The sequence below is a fragment of the Felis catus genome, chromosome A1, assembly GCF_018350175.1.
Source record: "Felis catus isolate Fca126 chromosome A1, F.catus_Fca126_mat1.0, whole genome shotgun sequence".
Lineage (NCBI taxonomy): Eukaryota > Metazoa > Chordata > Mammalia > Carnivora > Felidae > Felis > Felis catus.
Window position 1 is genome coordinate 176,186,925 of NC_058368.1, and position 18,511 is coordinate 176,205,435.

Consider the following 18,511-nt stretch of genomic DNA (forward strand, 5'->3'; position numbering starts at 1 on the left):
GGCACGTGACCCCAGGCCTCTCCAATCAGGACATCCTGGCCTTCTCACCACAGGGACTAGTGCAGGGCCCCACCAAGGGATACTTAGGAACTCATAGGGGAAAGGCTCTTTCTTTAGGGATCCCAAGCTAAGTGGATGGAAGTCTGAAGCTGCCCATGGAGGAAGGGGGAGACTTGATACCTGGTCAGCATCCACTCAGAAGAAAGCCAAGTGGTGGGAAACAGAGAAGAGACGGAGGGGGACGAGTTCTTAACATTTTTGGTAGAGCACCTGGATCCAGCTGTGCCGAAAGCCACATCCATTACGTAAACCAGTCAGTTCTTTCTTTTGCTTATGTGACTGTCCTGTTCCTGAACCCCTAGTGCCGACCTCAGGCTCAGCAGGTATCCTCACAGGGATCTGCGAACCCCGCACCCTCAAATCCCTCCATCTCTACCCTCTCCTTTACATCATTTTGGTTGCTGGGTGGGATGTGTATTGAGGGGTCTCTGCCCCTACAACTTTGTTGGCCTCTCTTATGCCTACTGTTGGGAGAAGTCCAGAGACTCTTGAGCCCAGCTGTCTGGGTTTGAACCCTAGATTCACCAGTTACTAGCTGTGTGACCTTGGGTGTGTTTCTGGACCCTTTTGCATCTCAACTGCCTCAGCGGTAGCAACGACCAACTATGGGTAGAATTCCTGGGTTAAAGGAAATAACGCACAGTGCCTGGCACTCAATACATTAACCTCATTTGGGATTTCATTATGATTGCTCCATTGTTAATTTTATTTTAACTACTATTTGCTGCTTCTAAGCTGTCTAAAGGGGTTGTCCCACTGTGCTCCCCAGGGCACACTTACCACCTCTGGGGTGACTATCTAGCTCCAGCTCTGTCTCTAACAGGCCGTGGGTTCCGCAAGGCAGGTGGAATCTTATGCTTCTATCCTTAGTGCCCAGCACAGAGTGTAGCCGAAGCACATACCAGTAGGACTCTGGAATGGACTGGGGGTGCAGTGGGTGGAGGTCATTCAGGGAGGCAGCCAGGAGCTTGCCCAGTCTAACAACACACCTCCCCATGGCCCTCGAATCCACTGGCTTGCGAACCTATTCAGAGGGTGGCAATGGCACAGCCATCGCTTGCACACTAAAAACTCCTTTCTTAGAAACTACAGCCTTTCTGTCAGGAACCCTCTTGTTTTTCACACCAGTCAAGCTGTCAGGATTAAAACTGATTGACCGTTTCCTCATTTTCCAGACCATAGTTAACTTGCTACATTATGGATTTTTATCCGGGAGCATTCTTTGCCAGTGAATGAGACTGTGGGGGGGAGAAGAGCAAAGATTTAATATTAATAAAAAACAGAACACTTTACACTGAGCTAATTCTTCTCACTTTTTTTTTTTTTTTTTTGACGTCTTGGGAAAGATGACCAATTTGCCACAGCCTGCTCTGTCCCACTTAGCTCCCTGCCATTTAAGAAACTCTACTCCATCCTTGGGCCTGATTCCTTGCCTATCCCAGCATCCTCTTCGCCTAACCACCATTTACCCAAAATAAAGCCCCAAAGAGAAAGGGGAATGAGGTCATGCCACGAATGCAGTGGCCATTGGAGTGACAGTGTGAGAGGCACTATGTGAGGCACTGTGTGAGCTCTCGGGGGACTTTTGTCCTTCAATCTCCCAGCACCCCTAAGAGGTCAATGCTCTTGGCTGCCTCTGCGTTCCAGATGAGGAAATGACAAAGGGGCAATCCCTGCCCAGGGGCATATGGCCGGGAGGACTGCAATTTGATTCTGGGCTGGTGCACTGTAGCCCATTGAAAATGCAAGGTGACCAATACCATGGACCCTTGTGGCTCTGCTGTTGAGGACTGGGGTTGGGGGGGGGGGTTGGGGGGGTAGATAACACCCACCCCTCCTCTCCCCCCCCCCCCCACCCGCCTGCAGCCCTTCATTCCTGACAACTGCTGAGACTCCTGGCTGGTATCTCTTAGATTAGCCCCCAGCTATTTTTATGCTGCCCTTGTTTAGGGAAGAAACACAGCTTGGGCAAACCCTCAGGCAGGGCCTCAGGGGAGACCACCATTAGTCAAGGACGAAAACTGAGCTTATTTTACATTTTACTATCTTTTTTTTAGACTACAGTTTTCCTTAGACAAATATCCAAATTGGGTCACCCTGCCAAATTGCCTTCGGCAGAGCGTTTCAGGCCATCTAAATTCGCCAACACAAGGTATCTGCCTTCCTTCAGAACAATATATTGAGCGTTGAATGAAGTCTCCTCCCTTGGGGGGTGGGAAGAGGTGTCAAGCAGATGGCCTTGGTGAAGGGAACAGGAAGCCTGGAAGGGGGATGGGAGGTGTGTCCGGGAAGACTGGGAGGCTGGAGAAGAGACTGGGAGAGAGAGGTCAGGGACGAGCTCCAGCGGAGGAGTGGAGGAATGGAGACGACAGAGGAACCTGGAGCTCACCTGAGAGTCTGTGGTGGAGAAATAACTTTGGAATTATTGACAGTGATTCTCCTGATGATTATTAAACCGTGGGGGACATGGAGGTCCTTGCCTGTGAGAGAATATATAGAGGGAGGCGAGGGCAGAAGCTCTAAGCAGCACTTAAGGCTGAGTGGGAGATGAAGAAAAAAGAATGAACAGGAGTTCTCAGAGAACAAGAGGAACACCGGAAGTGTGGAGTCACAGAAGCAGGAGGTACTGGTCAACAACGGCTGAGGATGAGAGAAGGTGGAGGCAAACGTCCTTCAGATGAACAGTCTGGAGGAGGCCTCAGCAAGGCTTGTTTTTGGGAGAGTGACAGGAGTGGAAGTCAGACTGGAGTGGGAGATGAGGAAACGGAGACTTGTCACAGAAGTTGGGTGGTAAAGGGGAGAGGACAGCGGTGGCTCAGGGGGATGGCATGCTCTTCCGTGTCCTGTCCAGGGGAACACAGGTCCCCAGTGCACAGGCACCACCGTCATTCTGGGCTGTCCTTAAAGGCAGGGGGACTACATTTATGTGCAGTCCTCAAGTGCCTGGCACATAGCGGGAACCCGATAAATATCAGATGCTTTTTGATGATGATGGCAGCCACAATGATAACGATGAAGATGATGATGAAAAACACAGATCCTTGTATATCAGGAAGTCTCCTTGTTTGGGGGATTAAATGATGAACAGACTCCCTAAGAAGTCTAACCAGTACAAGTGCCTCCTCTGTCTCTGGGCATTCCTTCTCAGTCTTGTTTGCGGGTTCCTCTTTTTTTGTAGTTGTTACTTCTCTGTCTATACTCAAATCTCTGGGTGGTCTCATCCAACCTCATGGCTTTAAATCCCATCTACGTGCCTCTTCCAAATTACCCAGCTAGCCCTGACTGCTCTCCCAAACCCCATGCACACATAGCTACGTGTGTATCTGACGTCTTGACTAGAGGGTCTAATAGATCATCTCGTGCCCAATGGGTCTAAAACCCAACTCCTGATCTTTTCCTCCTTTTGTTACTTAGGCCAAGAATTTCATAGTTTTGGGACATCTGGATGGCTGACTTGGTAGAGCACATGACTCTTGATCTCAGGTTTGTGAGTTTGAGCCCCATGCTGGGTACACAGATTTCTTAAAAATAAAAAGAAATTAAAAAAAAAAAAAAGAATTTCATAGTTTTTTGCTTTCATTCTTTCAAGAAATCTTACCCTGTTGGTTCTATCTTCAAAATATGAAAGATATTCATTCCTTCAAGAAATCTTACCCTGTTGGTTCTATCTTCAAAATATATCCAGAATATGACTAGTTCTCACCGCCTCTCCTGCTCAGCCAGGTACAAGCCACCATCATCTGCCACCTGGACACCTGCGATCATCCCCCCAGCTGGCCTCCTGGCGCTGCACTTGTCTCGTTCACTTTATCATCAACACGTAAGTCATATTAAGTCACTCCCCTGCTCCACTGGCTCACGTCCCTCAGAGTACAAGGACAGTCATTCTGATGACCTATAAGGCTTTTCATGATTTTGTCCCCCAGTATCTCCGATTTCCTGTTACTTTTCTAGGACTCCTCACACCCTGCTCTAGCCATACTAGCTTCCCTACTATTCTCCAAAACATCAGTCATGTTCCAGTTCTGTACCCAGTTCTGATGTGTGTGTTTCTTCCCCACACCAACAAGCGATTCTCTGACACCAGCTGGGTATCCTAGAATTCAACTCAATTCTGACACTATCTGCTGGACACAGAATCAGATCCCACAGGTTAAGGGCTCAGTCCCACAAAACTTCCCCTCCAACCCCCACTTCAGCTGCCCACCACAAGTCCAGGCTGTTACCTGTGCTTCTGACCAACAGGCTGTAGATGGGAGGTTCCCATGAACACCTATCTCCTCCTCAGGTTTGCTTAATTCACTAGAGAGGTTCCCAGAAATGAAAGAAACATTTTGCTTACTAGATGACCAGTTTATTAAGAAAGGGTAGAACAGCCAGATGGAAGAGACGCATAGGGCAAGGCACGAGGAAAGGATGCAGAGCTCCCATGCCCTAAGTGTGCCACCCTCCCTCAATCTCCACGTGTTCACCAACCCAGAAGATCTCTGAACACAGTCCTCCTGGGTTTTGTGGAGGCTTCATTCGACAGTCATGATCGATTAATGATGGCCCACTGGTGACTGAACTTAATTTCCAACCCCTCTCCTCTCCTCTGAGGTCCACTGGCAACCAGCCCTGTCTTTAGTGCTTTCCAAAAGTCGCCTCATACACATAACAAAAGAAACCTTTATGGCTCTCACTGCAGGAAAGTCCAAGGGTTTTAGGAGCTCTGTGCCCCTGACTGGGGACACCAAATATATATATATATATATATATATATATATATATATATATATATATGTATATATATATACATATATATATACATATGTATATGTACATATATATGTACATATATATACATATGTATATGTACATATATATATATGTACATATATATACATATGTATATATATATGTATGTATATATACACACACACACACACACAATCAATCACAGTATCGCAGGTGCTCCCACCATAGGCCTTTGCTCCAGCCCCATCTGGTCCCTGTGCCAGAGCCCATCTCCCCCAGCAGTCCGCATGGCTAAGGGGTCTCCCTCCCCAACAAGCCTTTGCTCAGACCTCACCTCCTCAGTGAGGCCAGCTCTGACCACCCTACTTAATACTGCAAACCTATCCCCACACCTACATTCCTGTCTCCATTAGCGGGCTTCCCTCTTTCCTAGACCACTTATTGTCTAACAGAATGAATGGCTTATTTGTTTATCATCTGCCTGCCCTCTCTCACATATTGTAAGTTCCACAACAACAGGGAATCTTTGTTTTATTCACTGCCTATACCTAGCACAGTGCCTGGTACAAAGTACGTGCTCAGTAAATACTTGGAATGAACGACCTCTTGACAGCTGCTCTATACTTTTAATTCTTTGACTGTCACCTAACCAAACTGTAGAACACAAGCTGGCCTTACTTTTTACAGTGAAAATGAAAATCATCTATGAAACATCTTCTAAAAACTATAAACTTTGTACATTTGTATGTTTGTTTGTTTTTAAAGTCTGGTACGTGGGAAAAAAAAATCCGCAAGAGCATTCCGTATGGACTGATGAAGCCGTACACACAGCAAGACCACAGAGCAAATGTGAACACTGCCCCCTCACGGTTGAACATGGAGATGGTTGCTCTCTGTCCAGCCAGCCGGCTAGGGGATGACTTTGAATCCCGGTGGCTGAATGGGGTTCCAAGATACAATGCTATTGATGACATTTCAAATTCAACCTAGCAAGTTACAGAAGAACAAAGTCAAAGGGAGATTTTTTAAGGAGTACAGCGCCCACACATTCCCATATTGGAAGGAGGATGTTGACAATTAGTGGGAAGTGGTAAAGAAAAATGTTAAGACAAGAAAATCCTAAATTGATAACATCCATCTGCTGCACTTACAGCTGGAATCTGAGTGGGAATTTCCCATCTGTGCTTTATTCTCAGCTTTAATTTGACTATAAATAAGACACATGCATGCACAATTTGCAGTGAGTGTCTTCTGAGGCCAGAAACGTTTAAGTATGATATATGTATATATAGAAGTGTGTACACACACGCGCACACCCACACACACACACACACACACACACACGCACGCACTTTAACTTAGAACCTACTCATTAAACTAGTCAGTCTGAGGTGTGCAGCCAATCTCTTAAGTACTTGGTCTCATGAAGATCTGGCAGTTCATAACTGAAGCCAAAGCCTTAACTGTTGACATCCTCTGCTCAAACAGATCTAAACAGAACTTGTGATGCCCAGGCCAGCTTTCACCAAAGCCCCTGTTTGCTGCAGGAAACCTCAGGGTCCAGAGCCCTGGAGGTGGCCCCATTTGGGAAGCCCACTGCTCAGTCAGACAGAAGCTGCACTTGTTACTTCACATTCTTGTTGGAGTCTCATGTTGACTAAACAAATGTCTATGTGGACTATCACCCCCATGTTACAGGTGGGGAAACTGAGGCTTAGTGACATAAGATATCTTGCCCATAGTCACATGGCCCTTTAGTTAAACAGCCAAGACTCAAAACCAAGGCTCAAAGTCCATGTTCTTTTCACTTTCCCCTCTGCCTCCATGTTACACATCCCAGGGCCTCTGGGGCTATAAATAGTGGGGAGGCTGGGATTTCATGTGTGAGGCCAGCCAGGCCTATAGCACAAGGACACGAACATCTCCCAGCCTGAGCCCTAGGATCCCCCAGGCCTCGACAGAACTCAGGCCCAGACAGGACTCTGCTTATCACTAGCCTCCCTCTCATCGTTATATTTAGCTCTGCACCTCAAAGAGAAAGACATGCGCCAGCCCCCAAGACGCTGCACACCGAGAGGCCAGGCCCACCACTGTACACAGAAAGAAAAGGCTGTTTGCCTCAGCCTTTTCAGATGGGTCAGCCACCTCCAGTGGGGGCTTTTTGTAACTTACTGTTTTGGAGCCTATGAGATCTTGTTCTCCTTGCTCCCTGAGGGAGGAAGCACAGCTGCTTTACCAATCTATTTGTAACAGTCTGCAGGGTCTGTAATACATTGCATATGACTGCTGCCTAATAATCCTTTGTTGGGAGAACAAATAAATGATCTAAGTTCATGTCCTAGAAATCTGGACACCAAAAGCAGGACACAAATTCCCAGAAGGATACCTTATAATCCAAATGCATTTCATTCTATTAAATATAGTCAAGTTTATTCAAGAAATGGACGTGAGTTTTCCTTATCCTCCTCCCCCCCAACTTGTCTCTTCCTTCTATCAGATCTGGCACTAAGGCCACAGCAGGAGAAGGAGAGAAAGGAGGATCAAAGCCTGAAGGCTGGCCTCTGAATGCCCCATGTGACAGCCATAAGCACTGTTGCGACGGCTCGTGGAGTCCCTGTGTCCCTGTAGGTGTCTCAATGACACCTTGGTCTGCTCGCCCTTTGCAAGCCAGCCACCTGCAGGAACCTGGGGAACTCTGTGCCTCCATCCAACCCGTAGAACAACTGGAGCAGACTGTGGAGGCATGGACTGGTTTACCAGAGCTTGGTAGCATGGCTAGATCTTGACACCGGACTTTAAAGGGCAAAAGCTGGTAATTCCCTATCTTACAAAAATGGAAAGAGCCTCTTTTTTATAATATAGAGGACCGTAGCGAGGAAAAGGGCCAGGGCAAGGAAAATGAGAAGTTTGTCCGTCAGCTCTCGGCGATTATATTTTGTGATAAGCTTCCGTCCCAACTGGATGGTCCCTGACATGGACTTAAACTCTTCATTTGCATCCAGGATAGTCCGGGAAGAATTGGCTGAAACAAAAGAGGGAGGAAGCCTGACTCAGAGACTGTAGCGCACCAAAACCAAAGACTTTGCTCTGCTGGCTGGGTTACCACTAAATAACACTGCACTCTATAGCAAGTTCCCTTGAGCCAGAAGCAAAGATGTGAGCAGAGACAATCCAGAGGAGCAAAGAATAAGGATACTACAAGGAAAGCACTTCTCTAGGTCTCATCCAGCTTAGAGCGATGTGGCTTTATATACAATGTCACGGGGCCGTAACTAGGTGTTCTCCAACATGAACATCACCAGGGAAAAAAGCAGAAGCGAGTTCCTTTCCTGACCACCAACTTCAGTTTTCTGAAGCAGGGAGGTGTTGAGAACCTCCAGTCCCAAAACGAACTTGGGTGACTGTGGCCAGGCAATGTACGGTACGGGGGCAGAAGCTGGGAGTCACCAAGACTGTCCAAGGTGCACCCCGCCTGCATCCCTGACAGTCAGATCTGCTCTTTGTGGGATCACAAGAAGTTGGGCTGGGTCTTGCCACAAGCCCTCACACACACATACCAGTCCTTCAGTCCTGAGACACTGCTGTAGCTTTAAAGATGACGCACCTGTGCTCTGGCCACTGTATGAAATCTAAGGGGAGGTACATGTCCCTGAAGGCTCATTGTATCCAGGAGTCAAATTTACTTCTGAGTATGGGTATCTGGGCCTGACACTTGAGTATACGCGGCAAGATTCTCCCACAAAGCCTAGCAAGGCATCATCAAAACATCCACAGAATAAAATATGCTGTTAAAGTGAGGTGTGAAAGAGCGTATGTGAAAATTTCCACTTATGGGAGAGAGAGGAGTATAAACAGTATTTAATCTGCTTGTGCTAGACATGCTTGGAAGACCTCAGAAGGATATAAAAGAAAGTGGTTAACAGTGGTTGCCCTTAGGGAGTAGACCTGGTGTCTACGAGGCAGCCCAACATGGCAGCCCCTGGACGTATGCAGCACATGAGCATGTGAAATGTGGCTAAACCAAACTGAGACGTCCCTAAGTGTCAAACACACACGATTTCAAAGACTTAGCATGAAAAAAAAAAAAAAAAAAAGAAGGTAAAGTATCAATAATTTTTCATATTAATTGCAGAGTGAAATGGTAATATTTTATATGTAATGGGTTAAATACAAAGTTTTCTTTTTACCTTTTTAATGTGCCTACTGGAAAATTTAAAGTTACATACGTGGCTCACATTGTGTTTCTGTTGGACAGTGCTGGCCTAGAGGTTCCTCCTTAATCATGTAATATATGTTACCTTCTCACAAAATTAAAAGTTAATAAGTAAGTAAAAGAAATTACCAGAGGAAACAGAGAATCATTTATATACAGGCAGATGAGGGGTGAAAATAAACACTCAGATATCAAAAATCCCTCTTGGTCCTCTTTCTCTATGCCTGCTGCCATTCCAAAAACCTAAGTAAGAGCTTGTTCAGAAAAAAAGCTAGTAGGCCTTTCTTTTTAAAAATCATAGAGGATTTTAAAGCATCGCCAAAGTAGAATAGTATCACGAAATGCCCTGTGCCCATGATCCATACCCTAAACTGCTAACTCCCTGGCACTCTTGTCCCCACACTACTACCCCACTCAATTTCAGCAAATTCCATTATATCCCTAATATGCTTTAAATAAAACAAAACAAAACAAAAAACAAAACAAAACATAACTGTAGTCCTAACAGGCTTTTAAATCAAGCTGACTTTCTGAGCTACAAGGAAAGGATTAACAATTGCATTCTTTTGGGGCATCTGGGTGGCTCGGCCGGTTAAGCATCTGACTTCGGTTCAGGTAATGATCTTGCAGTCCGTGAGTTCATGTCCTACACTGGGCTCTGTGCTGACAGCTCAGAGCCCATAGCCTGCCTCAGATTCTGTGTCTCCCTCTCTCTCTGACCCTCCCCAACTCGCTCTCGAGCACGCACTGTCTCTCTCAAAAATAAATACATTAAAAAGAAATTAAAATATTGGATTCTTTTATCTTCAACAGCTTCTCTCCTGGTAGGAGAGAATGGGCCCCAAGAACAGCCCTGAAAACCCCAGAGGCCATCGGCATCTCTGTACCCTTCTCACCATTTAACTACATCATGTGTTTCCGGTATGTGCGTGCGCGGCCCGTCACCTGCATCAAAGCAGAAAAGCCCTCAACTAACAAGGCCAGGCGGCCCCCCCTTTGGCATGTTCTCCAAGGCCTCTACCAAGGCTTGAGCCCCACCCCCAGCACACATGTAGAGGAGGTGACCGGCTGGTTCTGAGCCTAAATGCCCAGATACGTTTCAAACAGAGGGACTGACCTTGGGGACAAGCTGCTTGCTTTCCTTGTGCTTTTCTGCCTGTTTGAAGAGTGCACTGAAAAAAAAAGTGGCTCAAAATGACAGATACTGTTTAGGGGTGATAATGGTATCGTGCTCTGGTTTTGTTTGTTTTTTGTTTCACGAGCCTCTTATCTTTCAGAGAGACACACTGAGATATTTATAGATGATGTCTGTGATTTGCTTCAAAATAATCCAGATGAGGGCACGGAAGGGTGGAGCCGAAACAAGACTGGCCATGAGCAGACAGCTGCTGAAGCTGGGGGAACGGGTCCGTTGGACCTCTGCACCATGCTCTCTACTGTCTCTTTGTGAAATCTGCCAAAAGTGTTTCAAAGTGTAAACTCTCCTCTTCTGTTTTCCTATATGGAAGACCCTGAAGAGGGCCAATTCTCTTCTGCATTACAAGAGAGGCACTATGGGAAAGCTGCTGGGAGAGAACCAGATGCTCCAGCAGCTTCTTCTATGGCCTTTGACTGTATCTTTTAAAAGCAGTTCACAGTGAAAATAACACTGGGGGTTATAATTGTAAGCCGAGGACCTAGCAGCCTCGTCGGCAGCCGATACACTAAACATCTCCCTAGGCAGTGATTCCCAAGCCTGCCTGGCCACACGGGTCCACAGAATGCCAGATAAAAAAATACAGACTCCCAGGCTCTCCCCCAGCCCTGCTGGGACCCACTCTCCAGAAGAAGGCCTGGAGATCTCTGCCTTTCACATGAGACCCTGGAAGTGCTTCTGCTGGGGAAACATTTTGACAGTGGTGTGCAGATCTTCTAGTACAACCATGAAAACCAAAAAGAGAAGTAAGAGCAACACATCCCACTCTGGGCAAGACCACGCTGTCGAAGAAGTGAGAAGCCACCCACATCAGCAAGCTTCGGGACTAGGGTGGGGGGCAGAGGTGGAAGAGCCTGGTGGCAGGTGCCAAGGCAAAGGCTCTGGAGCTGGTGTCTCTGGGAGAAGCTTCTAACTCCAGGTCTGGCTTTACCTAGCGTCTGCATGGCTTCCTCGCTCTGCTGAACCTGCTGGGACATCATCCTGCTGATCCCCATGAGGCTCTCCGTAATGGAACTGGACGTCTGGGCCAGGCTCTCTTTGGTGGTTTTCCTAAAAATCCAGAGTGGGAGGAGGAATGTCAACAAAAGCCTGACTGCGAGAAAACCCCATTTTCAAATGAGATCCCATTTTTTTATTTATCAAGATACCATATATACTTAAATATCAATGATCGCAGTCAATGCCACCAAGGATGTGCTGAAGACTGCTACCCTTCTGTGAGAGCAATTCGGCAACAGGAATCAGGACCCTTAGAAATGTTCATGCCTGGGGCGCCTGGGTGGCGCAGTCGGTTAAGCGTCCGACTTCAGCCAGGTCATGATCTCGCGGTCCATGAGTTCGAGCCCCGCGTCGGGCTCTGGGCTGATGGCTCAGAGCCTGGAGCCTGTTTCTGATTCTGTGTCTCCCTCTCTCTCTGCCCCTCCCCCGTTCATGCTCTGTCTCTCTCTGTCCCAAAAATAAATAAACATTGGGAAAAAAAAAAAAAGAAATGTTCATGCCTTTTGCCCAATAATCTCATCCCTGGGAATCTCTCCAAAGGAAATATCCAAAATGTGGACAAAGCCTTATGTCCTAAGACGTGCCCTTGTGTATTATTTATAATACTGACAAACTAGAAATGTAAACACATGCGAACAGGGGATTAGTTAATACAAGAGAATACTACGGACTCTTAAAACTTCGCTTAAAGAGTTTTCTAAAACAACAAGCAAGTCTTTGTGTTATACAATGTGAAGACGAGCAAGATACAAATTTTATATATAGTACGATTTTTGACTTTGTAAAAAAAATAATGGGAGGAGACAATACATCACAACATCTGTAACACGATTACAGCTTATTCTCATTTTATAATTAATATTTTTCTTTACCAGTTTATTACAAGTAAGCATATATTTCTTTCATACTTTAAAAAATACTACTTATATAATAAAATTAAGTACCAGTTTTACATTGAAAACAAGAAGGGGCTGCCTACAGTGGGTTTTGCACCTGGTCAATTCCATTATCAGGGCCCAGAAAGACAAAAAGAAAGATACCTTTGCCTTAAGAGGTCTCCTCCCTGGAGAAGTTCTGCTTTCTCTAGATTGTCGATAGCAATTTTGCAAGTGAGATTAGCCTTCCTCCATGAGGTCTGATTGCTGGAATCAGAAGGGTCTCGCGTGAGTTTCTGTCAGTCAGATCAAGTCACCGCAAGTGAGTGATGGGGAAGGCCTGGCCCACAGAGCCCATCTCCACCTCCCGACATTTCTCCCTCTTGGCTGCCCCAGCAGCTGCCCCAGCTAAGGCTCCAACACCTCTGGTTTGGACCCTGAAGGCTGCCTGCAAGATGTTCCCCTACTGCCCTACTGCCCATAGCTGTCCCTTTCCTTCCAGGGCAGCCAGAGGGAGCAGTTTGGCCATGGCACTTCTGTGTTTACAGCCAGCAATGGTTTCAGAGTTCAAATCCACCTTGGACATACAAGGCCCTGTTCTGTCAAGTCACATCTATAACACTTCAAGGCTCTGTCTTGTGTACTGGTTAGTTCCATTCCTTGAGAACCATGTCTCACTCATCTTTGGATCACCAGTAATTAGAACAACAGTTTCTGGCCCATTAGCCAATTAATATGTGTTATAAGAAGTAGAAAAATCATAGAAAGACCGTTTTCCCCAGTATTTCTTTTCCAAGCTTTGTTTAAATTCCAGTTAACATACAGTGTAATATTAGTTTCAGGTGAACAATATAGTGATTCAGCACTTAGGGTTTGCTCGATATTTCTTTAAGATGTGCTGTCTTTTACACACCCAGACCGATCATGAACAATACAAACACAATGTATTAGCAGAGCCCAGTTTGACACGATTTATTTACATTCTTTACCTGATCTCCCTTGTGAGAGACAACTCAAATTTGGTGAACGGCTCCCTGGGGTTAGCAGTGTAACCTTTGTTGATGGACTATAAAAATGTTAATTGGGCCCCTCAGAGAATCAAACTCAAGCACTGGAACTCTTAGGCAGCTGGATCACGTCAGTTTTGCTAACCCCTGAGATATTTACAAAGTCAAGCACGGGGCACATGAACTGAGAGGGTGTTTTTCTAATAGCACCTCTGTGCTTAAAACATTAAAACAAGTTCTCTGTCACCTGAACAGCACCTGCTATGCCATTTCACACCTGATATTTAAAAAGAATCAATTACATTTTCAAACTGTGGGCAAGGGAGCTCTGCTCGACCCTGTGACACAGAGATGAGGCAGCCATAGTGGCCGCCCTCAAGCGGCTCACATTTCTTGGGGAGAAAGACACCCAAACAAAGGATTTGTTGGCCGGTGTGGTAAGCACAATAACGTGGGCAAGCACAACTGCTGTCTCAACACGGCTTGCCAAAGTATTCATTTACTGCTTGCTCTCCCTACCTGTAACTCCACATCATGGATGGCCATTCTCAGACCCGTGCTGAGCCTGTTTCACCTCATGTAATTTACTATACTTTATACAAGGGTCCTCTTTACTCAGTGTTTACAACCTGGGCATCCTTGGTGGCCAAGGGAAGCAAATGCCATCATGAGACAGTGAGACTACTGAGCCAAGCACTTTAACACCGGTCAGTCACCACGCACACATCCCTCCCTGCTTACACTAGTCTCTACCACGCCCACATCTTTGTCAGACAGTCTTCTCCTGATTGCTGGGTATTATAAACATAGCTGCTCTCAGCAAGGATACTGCTGGATCATCACCCAAATCAGAAGCAAAACCACAGACAAATACAGATCTGGCAGAGTTAGAGCAATTAACAAGGAGGAAGAGAACACCTAGGAGGGCGATGACCAGCAGGGGCTTCAAGAGAATGACCTGGCTACCAGAGGACTGGGACAGATGACGGAGCCCTCCGATATTTTTGCAACAATAATCCTCTGTATGATATGGTACCAAGGTCAAATGTGAAGGGACAGGTACGGTTTCATGCCATCAGACAATTTTGTTGGACAGTCCCCCAACTCAATACCAAGAAAGAGCACATACCTCAGTAATATAATTAAAGGTTAGCACATGAGTTATAACGATCATCTCCAAGTTATTTAACATAACATCACCTTAGTTACATCTTTTTGGTTTCATTTTTTAAGATAAGGTCCCATTTAAAACTTTCTAAATTTTGTTTCATCTTAAGTAGGTTCATTTTCAGCGGGCTTTTTCTGGTATCAATTATCCTTAAAGAAAAAGGACCTTGTATTACATGAGCAACCATTTTTTGGGTTTGTGTTAAAAATATAAAATATAGCATATGGTTAAATGCGCTTTTGTAAACTATACACAATTCGACCTACCGATAGCCCCTACCTGCCCCTGCTTTGAGAATTACTCATCCAGAGAGGACAGTCTGTGTATAAATGACACATTTAAATCATGAAGCCAGGTTTATTAGGCAAAGCTCTGCACAAGCCTCCCACAGAGCAAGTGACCCAGCACAGGCCCCACCTACCTGAGCATCTGCTTCTTGTGATTCTCCACTTCCTGGAGCAGAACTTGCTTCTCTGACTCTTTGTCTTGCTCTTTAGCTGACTGCTCAAGCTCCTTTGGGGAAAATAGCTCTATGTTAAAATGATTTTAAAAGCCAATATAAAAACCAAAGAGCACTTCTCTTTCTAGGGACGTTATATGATAGTACTTAAAAACGCTCCTAAAAGAGAACACTCAGGAATGCCAGGTGACATATAACAAACATCCTTCTAAATATAGAGCTGAGTTTGCAAGAAAGTAAGGACAATCTCCAGGGCCCCAAGGTGAGAAGGAAACTAAGAGCCAGAGATGTCAGACTGTGAGTGAGGCACAAGTGCCCTGGGATAGGACATTTACTCCTGTAGTCCGGGCCATGACTGGAATCAAAAGGGGGGGAAAATTACTAAATAGGAGCCCCTTGGTCCCACTTTGAGATACATGCAAACATCAAACTGCTATATGTGTCTAAATGTTCATTCTCCATCTCTGTACCTATTTCATAATATACTGGTAGCAAACAGTTTGAAGGTTTTAAAGCCCATATACGGACAGCCAAACAAAGTGTTGAGCTATCTGAGGCAGGGAGCCACAAATCCAGGACCTACAAAGGGATATCCCTCCAGTGAAAAGGTGAACTAGGAAAACGTCTGTCAACCAACACGAGAGACAGCATGGAAGCTGGTCCCTTTTTCTGCCCTGGGCTCTGGCTAGGATACAAAATATCTCCTGAGAATTTAAAAGCATGGAGCCACCCTCAAGCTGATCTGGAGTAACAATTCCTCCTCTCTGAATGGTTTGGGAATCTTCACGAGGAGAAATGAACATACAAAGTGCTTCCAGACTTACGACCCCAGGAGACATAGCAAAAGCAAATCCAAAAACCTCTGAAAAGACCTGCTGCCTTCAGTCCAGGTTGTACAAAAGTCCCACAGATAAGGTCGGCTGAAGAGGACTGCTCACAACCCAGAATCACCAAACGCCAGGAGACAAACGGTCCACCTCAGTGAGGGGCAGTGGACACAACAAGTGGCAGTCTGAGACCCTCCAAGAACTTCACATGATGGAAGTAGCAGACAGACACTAATGAAAGATGTCATTATACCTCAAGAATCAAGCCATGTTCTTTGTTTACAGATTAAAACAAGTTCCAGTTTCAATCAAGCTCCTGATGCTAAAAACATCAACATATTAGTGCATTTATATACGCATTTATTTATTTATATACTCATTTATGTGTTAATTTGCACATGCTGGTCAGGAACACGCGTCTGTATCCACCATTTCACTAGCTCAGAGATAACTTCCAATTAATGGTCCCAGATATGGCTGAGTCAGAGGAAAAAAAAGAATGTAAAGGAATGCAAGTTTTGCGAATGTAGTCAGTAAATTACTTGCTTAATTATTTACTTAAAATCTAGATTCCCAGGCACCTGGGTGGCTCAGTTGGTTAAGTGTCCAACTTCACCTCAGGTCCTGATCTCACAGTTCATGAGTTCAAGCCCCATGTCGGGCTCTGTGCTGACAACTCAGAGCGTGGAGCCTGCTTCTGATTCTGTCTCTCTCTCTCTCTGCCTCTCCCCTGCTCACACTCTGTCTCCCTTTCTCAAAAATAAACATTATTTTTTTTAAATAAATAAACATTAAAAAAAAATCTAGATTCCCTACCAGAATGTGAACTCCAGGAAGGCAGGATTTTATCTAGTGTTCATTATATATATTCCTTGTGCCTGGCACATTATTAGGCACCAAATCACTGAACGGAAGAATGGATGCATGGGAAGAAGGGAGGGAGGAAGGAAAGAAGGAAGAAATGTATAGTTTCCTCATAAAAGGGAGTTCTGTCATAGAGAACCAAATAGTTGTGGAAGAAAAGAAAGGGGTAAAATAGTTCTCAAATTCCAGTCTGAGAACCACATACACAAAGACATTCACACAGGTATTTACACATAGTCAGTCGATGCCCAGCTGAGGCATATGTTGAGGATATGAGGCCAGTTCCCCAGGACTACACAATCTTGTTGCAAATACACAAAGTAGTCATTCATAAAGAGCTAAAAACATCAAATAGAAATCTTGTATATATTTCCTGGTATAAAGGTTCAGGAAATGCAGATAAAACTGGGATGGGGTTATTCATTCACTGACCATGTGCTTTATTAAGTCCTTACTAGGTGCCAGGATATTCTGGTGCTCGAGGAGGTGATTATGGGAGAGAGGGACATAATAAATATGTAAATGTATCAGTGAAGTAATTTCAATTAGTGAAGGAAATAAACACTGAGCACTCAGATACTTAAACAGAAAGAACATGAAAATACTTAAGGTGGTGGGTGTGGCTGCAGAGTTGAAATCATGAGAGTCGAAGAAAGGTCTTTCAGGGAATGCATTAGCTTTAAAAAGCAGAACAAACGAGAAACCAAAAAGCAGAGAAGTAGTCCAAATAAAATGCCCTTTGATACAGAACTGGCTAGAAAACTAGGACTATAAAAAAAGAACGAGGGAGCACTCTAATACTGATATGGAAAGATTTCCAGAAGATATTGTTAAGTTTTAAAAAGTGGTGTTTTAGTATGCTACCTTTTATATGAGAAACTGGAAATAAGAAAATATATTTGGTTTTTTTTAGTATTTGAGTAGATACACCATGAAAAGATACCTAAGTAACAAATGTGGTTACCCGTGTGGAGGAGAGGAACAGAGAATAATAACACTCATACATGGGACTTTTCACTGAGTGTCCATATTCACCCATGGGCATACCTACATAGAATGTATACACATACATGAGAAAGTAACAGCCTTTCAAAAATAAAAATTCAATTATAAATCAGTGCTACAGACGGAGGCAAAAAAAGATCAGCGAGGTTCAGTGACCTTGCTAAAATTCTAAAGTGAACTCTTACGGCAGAAAGTACTTATTTTCAAAACTGCCCTTGAAAATCCCTTAGGAAAGCAATACACAGGGCCCAGACATACTATTTCTCAGGTCCAAATGGCCACTTTTGCTACCAGCTTTGAAACAGACTATCCTGTGTTAAGCAACAGGAGTTGTTGGCTGGCCTGTGGGGCCAGGTCACAGGAAAAGCGCAGATCTCTAAACTCCAGTACCACAGAGTGAGACCAAGGGCCCCAGGACCCACCCAGCGACGGGCAGGCCCATGTACTCATCTTATTCTCTCTAGGGCACAGCAGCACAAGCAGGCTATGCAAGCAGGTACTTCTCGCTCCACTGGTTTTGAGATTGCACATATGCCATAGTTGGATTCAGGAGTGTTATATGTGCATATGATGTGATTGGAGACCTCAGAAACAGGGAGGAAGAGGCTGGGCAAAGAGCAGGAGGAAACAAACAAACAAACAAACAAACAAACACCTCAAGAGACAGTAGCAACGCATTCAAAAGTTCTTCACTTTTACCTTGAGAGCAAGTTAGTACAGTTACCCTCACTGTCTAAATGTCTACTGAAGAAACCGGACAGCGCTCAGGCGGCTCCCGGATGGAGCCCCCTCATTGTGACGCATTCTCCACATCTTACTTCTGCAGCTACTCACCTGTATTCTGTGCCGCAGTTGCTGAAACTTCTCTTTCACTTTAGTATTCAGTTCAGTAAGTGCACTTAATGGTCCTGAACAATCCCGAATATCCTAGGAGACATTGAAAAGGTGAGAGGGACTTTCTCAAGGCAATGAAGTGAAACGATACCATCTGTACAGTGAGAAGACTGGCTCAGACCACGACTAAGGCTGGCCTACTGCCCGTTAATTCATCCTGATCTTTGCTGTTTACCTCAGCAGCACAAGCAAAAACATCATCATTTA

The 18,511-nt window shown here is 45.1% G+C and overlaps 1 protein-coding gene across 3 annotated transcripts in view; it reads right to left on the reverse strand.

Annotated features, from left to right (window-relative positions):
- The window catches only part of BNIP1 (BCL2 interacting protein 1), a 33,847-nt gene that overhangs the window by 13,464 nt on the left and 1,872 nt on the right, over positions 1-18,511 (reverse strand). The window contains exons 2-7 of one of the 3 annotated variants that reach the window (XM_019838821.3): positions 18,245-18,337; positions 14,676-14,767; positions 12,245-12,346; positions 11,137-11,255; positions 10,128-10,182; positions 7,642-7,819 (exon numbers count right to left, since the gene is read on the reverse strand). In XM_019838821.3, coding sequence (XP_019694380.1) covers positions 7,786-7,819; positions 10,128-10,182; positions 11,137-11,255; positions 12,245-12,346; positions 14,676-14,767; positions 18,245-18,337 — 495 coding nt within the window. In that variant the 3' untranslated portion in view covers positions 7,642-7,785. Of the gene's footprint in view, positions 1-7,205; positions 7,820-10,127; positions 10,183-11,136; positions 11,256-12,244; positions 12,347-14,675; positions 14,768-18,244; positions 18,338-18,511 lie in introns of those variants that run through there. The other 2 variants (XM_003981260.5, XM_045035386.1) reach the window with 2 other exon arrangements.